Raw genomic sequence first — 7965 nt, forward strand, 5'->3', positions numbered from 1 at the left:
ATGGCCAAAACTAGAGGGGGAAAAGGGGCAATAAAGAGAGGAGGAGTGCCAAAAGCAGAGGGAGAAGAAAAGGGACAATAGAGAGAGAAAGATTTTTGGATTTTCAAAAGTTGAAATGAAGGCATAAATTTTCAATGCTAGGCCATGCTTTGAGAAGTAACTTTTTTTGCTATGGCCATGGTTGTAGCAATGTGTGAATCACCTACTTGTATACTTTAAAATCTAAGGTGGTTTTGTGATGGATAGGGTAAGTTGCTATAGTATATAGGTTGTGGTTTTCAAACCTTCATACACATGCATATGTATGCATATGTTGGCACATGATTATGGATGCATGTATGTGTGAAACTACGTGTTTGTGTATGGATATATGTGTTTGCATGTGTGTGTATGCATATATATATAAGTGCATATTTTATGAGTTTGTATCAAGTCTCTCTCCTCTCCTTTATTTGCTCTCTTTGCTCTTTTATAGTTCTCTCTCTTTCTCATCAATTTCTTAGTCTCCCGCACCCCCTCGATCTCTCTCCATTTTTCTTTGACTCATATGTTTACATGTGTATGGGCATGTGTGCATATGTGCATAATGTGTGTAATGTTTGCATAATATGTGCATGTATGTTGTGTGCGGTTATGTCCAACCATTAAAATATAATCTCATTTCTCTATAAGAAAATTCATCTCTCTTTTTATAGTGTATGTGCATTTGTGGGTACTTTTAGAGTACATACACATTGCACGCACATGCTCAAACACTAAAACATCTCATTCCATCTCATCTCACCAATTACAGAAGAAATTCATATTTGTCTCTTTATATATATATAGTATCACTCTTCAAAAGGAACCCCTCTTCATTTCTCAAATAACACACACACACACACACACACACACACACACACACACACACACACACACACACACACACACACACACACACACACACACACACACACACACACACACACACAAAACTTACAACTTTTCAAAGACTCAACTGTTTGTTTCTCATTATTATATCACCCTTTAAGAAAACTCCTCTTTATTTCTTGAATACCAAACCTCTCCTCCTTGTGCCATATAAGCTTGGGAACCTTCTATAATCTATTTGGTTTGAGTTCCCCAAAGTAAAGCTCTAAATAATATATAGAATAGATATTGGTGGGGCTCATCCTCATGTCATTTGTCATTGTTGTTAATGGCAACTTATATATATATATATATATATATATATATATATATATATATATATATATATATAGTCAAAATATAATTTCCTTGCCACCATCATGAAGAAAGATTGATCATTGTTTGGTAGAAAGATTGTATTGATTTGCAATCAATTGATTCTTTAAAAAATTAAATGAGTGTAAAAACATAGACCCTTTTCTCCATCATTATGGTTGGATGAAAATATTTTCAATGTATGCTAGAATGAACTAAAAGAGTATTTGAAAATTTTGTGATAGGTGTTGTCTTGAATTGGGTTTTCCAAATAAGTCCAAATATCAATTGTGAATTGTATTCAAGAGACATGGATATGGATAGTAGCCCATAGAGCATAGTAGGAAATAAAAATGCCCACTTTTGTTTATAATTGTTATATGCCTCACATCATTTCAAAGAGAGACTATGATGGGAGATCGTACCAAGTAGGTGGACATTGGCATTGCAAAGAAAAGTTAAGCACTGACACGGGGGATTCACTAGTAGTAATAAGGAGACGTCACCTGCGTGCAAGAAATATATGTCCCTTACACTCACGTGGTACCATACGGTAAACCCTAGTGGACCCCCCGGGAGCATTGATGGCTTGTGGGCTTAAACTTCAAACCATGCTAAAATGACATCAAAGAAAATACAATCATTCTAATTCACACTAACATTCAATCTTGCTTTCAATCTTAAGGGGTGAAATCTATTCATTGTCATTTTAATTTTTAGATCCTATTATTCTACTATTTCTAGAGATTTTCAACCACAAAACTCAATTAAGCTTACACATTACTTTAAATTTTTGTTGAAAGAGCATGCATAGATTCTAGCCAGTGATTTATAATTATTTATGGTCAAATTGGCACCCCAAATGGGGCCACATGTTTTCTAAAAGCGCAACGATATTTACTTATGTTTACTCTTTTGTTAAATACAACTTACTCTCGACATGGCCGAAACTATAGGGATAAAAAGGGCAATAGAAAAAAAAGGATTTCCATTAAAACGAGAGAAAGAGGACATACAATAGCAAGAGGAGGATTTTTGGATTCAAGGTTGGGTCACACGTGGAAAAGTAAAATTTTTTGGGTATAATGCTCGAGGCCATACCAACACTTGAGTCACCTACTTATATAATTTAAAATCAAAGATAGCTGTTATGATGTATAGAGCAAGTTGCTATGGTATATGGGTTGTGGTTTGCAAACCTCCATGTGATGTATACAAGTCACACACTCTTTTTATAGATGGGGATTCACTAGACTACATCACTTCCATAGCACTACTACCACCACTTATATAATGTAAAAAAGAGAAAGAAAATAATCAATGTGCACATCTTTTGACATGTTGGATTGCTATTGAAACTTTGCATTGAGTTAAGTGCTCGAAAAAAATATTTTTCCAACTAATCAAATTGAAGGGCAAGTCCTCGATCTACATATGGGTCTTATAACTCAATTATATAACAAATGAATCCTTAAAGTTGCCATTTTTTTCCGAGCATTGTTGTATAGTCAACATGCATGATGTAAAATGCACATGCAATAATGTTTTACTAAAAATGATTTCCTGAAAAAACCTTCATTTGAAAATTGGAAAATTATTTACGAAGAAAATCTTGAAGGTTTTGATTCTATAACTTCTCAAAATATGGAGTTTTTTATACTTTTCAAATTTTGAATTTGATTTTTTTTCCCCAAAATTTGCAAGTGCAAACTACAGTAAAGTTGAGGTTTTTTTCAAACATTAGTGTGCATATTCTGATGGGATGCCCATGCCATGAGGGAATTGCTAGTGTGTGGCCCTTGCATGTGACCAAGAGGTATAAAGGCTCTTAGACTCTATCTAGCATGTGATGTGTTATTACGGATAAAGGGTAAATACAATTGGAGTAGGTGGTGGGCACTTTGAAGTGAGAGAGATCTTATCAGTTTTATTTTTTGATAAGTTCATATCTTTTGACATATTGCATTGTGGTTGAACCATTGCATTATAGTTGTGTGCTCGATAAAAACATGTCTTTAAACCAACCAAAATGAAGGCAAGTCATTTATCTGACCTAGTTTTAGTTCTTGAAATGTACATAGTACATGCTACTTTTATAACTAAATTATATTGAAAACAAATCCTTAAAATAAGGGTAATGAAAAAATGTGAAGTATTTTTTCATGACTCTAGCCAATAAAAATACACTAAGTTACATTATTTTCCGAGATAGTGGGCAGGGGTTGGAGAGGGATGGCCACGATAGGGGAATGCGCCGCACATTTGCTCCTTGTGTGGACGAAGAGATATATATAAAGGCTCCTAGACTCTTTCTAGCATGTGATGTGTTCTTGAGATAAAAGGGTAAGAGCATCTGGTGGGTACTTTTGAAGAGACAGGAATCTTACCAGGGTCCTGTCAAACGTATAGTGAGTACTTGCATTTCAAAGTAAAGGTGACTGTAATTACAACAGATAAGAAGAGAAAAGGGCATGTCGTGCCACACACATGCTCGTCGCGACTTATTTGATCATCTAAAATATCTGGCGGGTGTATGCGTGAGGTCACTCTTATCGGGAGGTTGCATTCATGCGTGGTTGGCAGGGCGCGTGCTAAGAGAAAAGCTGTCGCGTCGCGTCGGGTGGGGGAGGGGCGTGTCAATCCACGTAAGTTGGATCGAGTGTAGAATCGGGGGAACTGCCAATCAATCCAGTTACGTGCTTGACTCGATCAGCGGCGAGCAAAGTAAGTGTCCTGCGGCCGGGTCTACTTTACCGAGAAAAGGAGGACTTCACCACCCGTCTGATCCCCGCCACTTGCATGCAGCCGCAGCAGCCGGCGTTTGCCCATCGGCTACCGATCGCCACCTTTGTATCCCTGCAGTTTCACTATAAAAGCACCCATCCCTCTACCTAACCTTCCAAACCCTCCCAAATAGTACCCTTACCTTACTAGTAGCCGCGCGCCCCAGCTGCCGCTTCTTCCAATATTTCAGCTATGGATCCCTACAAGGTGGTATCTATATATACATATATATATCATTATTAAATTCTTTGTGCTCAGTATCAGGGAACTATAATTGCCGTCTTCGGCTCGTAATTGTGCATCTCAATGATCCTTATTATTTATAAATGGCACCTTACGATTGATCGATCGATCGTTTTGTTTAATCATTGCAGTATCGCCCATCCAGCTCTTACAACTCGTCATACCTCACCACCAACGCCGGAGCCCCTGTGTGGAACGACAACTCCTCGCTCACTGTAGGCTCTCGAGGTATGATATAAATTATTCCATCCCTAACTTTGTTGGATCGTCTTTTCTAAATGAAAAATTTGGCTTTCCATCCCGTTTACTAGTTGTTAAGTGTCAGCTAGGCGCTGTATTTCATGGTGAGACTTGTAACTTGCTCCACAAATTCCATATATGCAAGAACTATAATGTCTTTCATGACGTACTACTGAACGTCAGCTAATATATAACAGATGTAGATTAACAACAATATTGTGTAATTGCGGCTTATTACAATATGATGGTTAAGCACACTTCTAATGATGTAGTCATCCCGTTTGGATGATTTCCAGGTCCCATCCTGTTGGAGGACTATCATCTGGTGGAGAAGTTGGCACACTTTGAGAGGGAGAGGATCCCCGAGCGTGTGGTGCATGCAAGGGGCGCCAGTGCGAAGGGCTTCTTCGAGGTCACCCATGACGTCTCCCACCTCACCTGTGCCGATTTCCTCCGCAGCCCAGGCGTGCAAACCCCGGTCATTGTGCGCTTCTCCACTGTCATTCATGAAAGGGGTAGTCCGGAGACCCTCCGAGACCCCCGGGGATTTGCCGTCAAGTTCTACACCAGAGAGGTATAATTCAAGATAGATCTAATGATGCGCCAGCTTAGCTGCTTATTACTTTATATATTCTTCTTTACCAGCTTACTCAACCTCATTAGTAAGATGTTTGCCATGCATGAATGCATGGCAAGGGCCGGCTGCTGCGGCCAAGGGTACTGGCTACATGGAAGCTGCATGCATGCATGTCATTAAGGGGCTGCTGCTAATTTAAAAGGGAATGAATTTGAAATCAATTAACGAGAAATACTAGACATTTGCAAGGGTTTGCTTGATTTGAAGATCTGAATGAGTGCTTTGGTGGCGATCATAATGATCCTGCAGGGCAACTTTGACATAGTGGGGAACAACTTCCCCATTTTCTTCATCCGAGACGGTATCAAGTTCCCGGATGTGATCCATGCCTTCAAGCCAAACCCAAAGACCAACATCCAGGAGATGTGGAGGATTCTGGACTACCTCTCTCACCACCCAGAATCCCTCCACACTTTCATGTTCTTCTTTGATGATGTGGGCATACCCCTCAACTACAGGCACATGGAGGGTTTTGGGGTGCATACCTTCACCTTGCTCAACAAAGCGGGGACTCCAACCTATGTCAAGTTCCACTGGAAACCCACCTGTGGAGTGAAATGTCTCACCGTTGAAGAGGCCATTGTGGTAGGGGGCACTAACCATAGCCATGCAACCAAGGACCTCTATGACAGCATCGCTGCCGGAAACTACCCTGAATGGAAGCTGTACATCCAAACCATGGACCCTGCGCATGAGGACAAGTTTGATTTCGATCCTCTTGACACTAGCAAGATATGGCCAGAGGATATTTTCCCACTGCAGCCCGTTGGAAGGCTTGTTTTGAACAAGAATATCGACAACTTCTTTGCAGAGAACGAGATGCTGGCCTTCAATCCTGCCCACATTGTTCCCGGGATCTACTATACTGATGACAAGATGTTCCAGGCTAGGCTTTTTGCTTACTCTGACACACAACGGCATCGATTGGGCCCTAATTATCTCATGCTGCCCGTGAATGCTCCCAAGTGTGCACACTTCAACAACCACCATGAAGGTTTCATGAATTTCATGCATAGGGATGAGGAGGTAAGTGCTTAGATTTCTGCTTAAATGCTTTTATCATTGACTCATCGTGCCACTAAGAGCTTAGATTCATCAATAATTACTTCATTTGCAACAGAGAAATCAGCTCCTGTGTTATAACCTTCATGGTTCTAATTGGCCATGTTTCTTATGATGAGAGAAGTAGCAAAAATACTGGCAAGCTAGGGGCTTTGGTTTTAGCTGCTCATTCCTGGGCTAATAATGAAAGCATACATATATTTATATAAATAATGGATTCATTTGTGAATTAACAGGTGAACTACTTCCCATCACGCTACGATCCCGCATGTCCAGCTGAAAAAGTGCCCATCCCTTCACACACACTCACAGGCCCAAGAAGGAAGGTGGGAACCTGATCCTCTACTTAGATGCTGCAGGTTTACATGACTGAAAAATTTGGCTTACTCGTTCCTCTTTGGTATGAAATATAAATCGAAAGCCTGTAACAAGGAACTAACCGAAAATGCGTCCTAGTGAGATGTTTGCTATGATATGAAATATAAATCTAATGCCTTCCAAGGAGGTAGTTCAAGGTCAAACTAAACTACTCGACTCCAGATGCTTACAATTGCTCACGGACTCTCGCAGGTGATAATTGATAAGCAGAATGACTTTATTCAACCTGGTGTGAGATACAGATCTTGGACCCCAGACAGGTATACTAATGGCTCTATTATAGTTAGTCGACCTTACATCTCATTGAAGTGAGTACAATCAAAGGCATCCGCATTGCTAACTCGGAACGCGCTATGACAAAATAACAGACAAGAGCGCTTCATCAAGCTCTGGATTGAAGCCCTCTCTGATCCAAAACTCACCCAAGAAGTCCGAAACATTTGGATCTCCTATCTAACTCAAGTAGGTTTTCATCTAGTGAGGTTTGAATTCTAATATAATCTCCATCGAATTAGCAGCTCGTAATTAATTAAGGTTGGTTGCTAATTGTGTACTTGATGATGCAGTGTGATAAGCTGTTGGGGCAGAAGATTGCTACTCGGCTGAGGATAAGATCCAGCATGTAACATCAGCAAGCAGTGTGCACAGTTATATGCTAGTGGGCATATTGATGCGACTGAGCAGAGTGATTCTGACAATAAGATACTTCGTCCGTATGAGTGTGTACAGCCCTACCACGAAAGACCTGTAAATTACTTTTCTAATACCGCAATGCAAGGTTCTCTCTATTATGAGCACAGGAGTGATCGGCAGCTCCATGGATAATAGTTATTAATGTTTTCTTGGACAAATAAAAGTCCATTTAATTATTGCCCAAAGAAAAAAACACTCACAACCCAATTAATTTATGCATAATTCTCCAAATAACCACCTGAACATTAAATAACAAATATAAACTGTGACTTTAGGCAAATGGGAAAAATGCAATCGTAAGCTAAATTAATATCTTAATCTACTAGCAAATAGTCGACTTGCTACTAAAGATACCTAGACTCTATGGAAGTCCAATGATTGCAGCTAGCATTCATAAAAAAAATTAAAAGAGTACAATAATAAGGTCAATGGCTCAAATATTCCCCCCACCCCAAACTAAACAAAAAAGCAATAATAATAATTTTTAAAAAATCGAATTGGATGCTTTGAATCATTTTCAGAAAGTGTACATGAAGTTTTAACTTTAAAAGTAGAAAATTTGTAAGCCTGCTAATCCTTGTGATTCATGAATATCCTCCTCTGACGGTTTTACTCAAATTGATTAGACTTTTAAAAATCTTCTATCTATATCTATCTAACATATAATGCACAAACCTACCAGACCTAACTCCCAAGCCTACATG

The 7965-nt window shown here is 39.4% G+C and overlaps 1 protein-coding gene across 1 annotated transcript; it reads left to right on the plus strand.

Moving 5' to 3' along the window:
* Window positions 1-4028: 4028 nt before the first annotated feature.
* Window positions 4029-7365, plus strand: LOC148029553 (catalase isozyme 2-like). The gene is made up of 8 exons (XM_087688418.1): window positions 4029-4215; window positions 4383-4479; window positions 4788-5065; window positions 5378-6154; window positions 6427-6516; window positions 6761-6828; window positions 6937-7030; window positions 7135-7365. The coding sequence occupies exons 1-8, from the start codon at window positions 4201-4203 to the stop codon at window positions 7192-7194; spliced, it is 1479 nt and encodes a 492-aa protein (XP_087544544.1). The 5' UTR covers window positions 4029-4200; the 3' UTR covers window positions 7195-7365.
* The last annotated feature ends 600 nt before the right edge of the window (window positions 7366-7965 follow it).

The sequence above is a fragment of the Lygodium microphyllum genome, chromosome 11 (genome assembly GCF_053477565.2).
Source record: "Lygodium microphyllum isolate KBCC chromosome 11, Lygodium_microphyllum_v1.1.10, whole genome shotgun sequence".
NCBI lineage: Eukaryota > Viridiplantae > Streptophyta > Polypodiopsida > Schizaeales > Lygodiaceae > Lygodium > Lygodium microphyllum.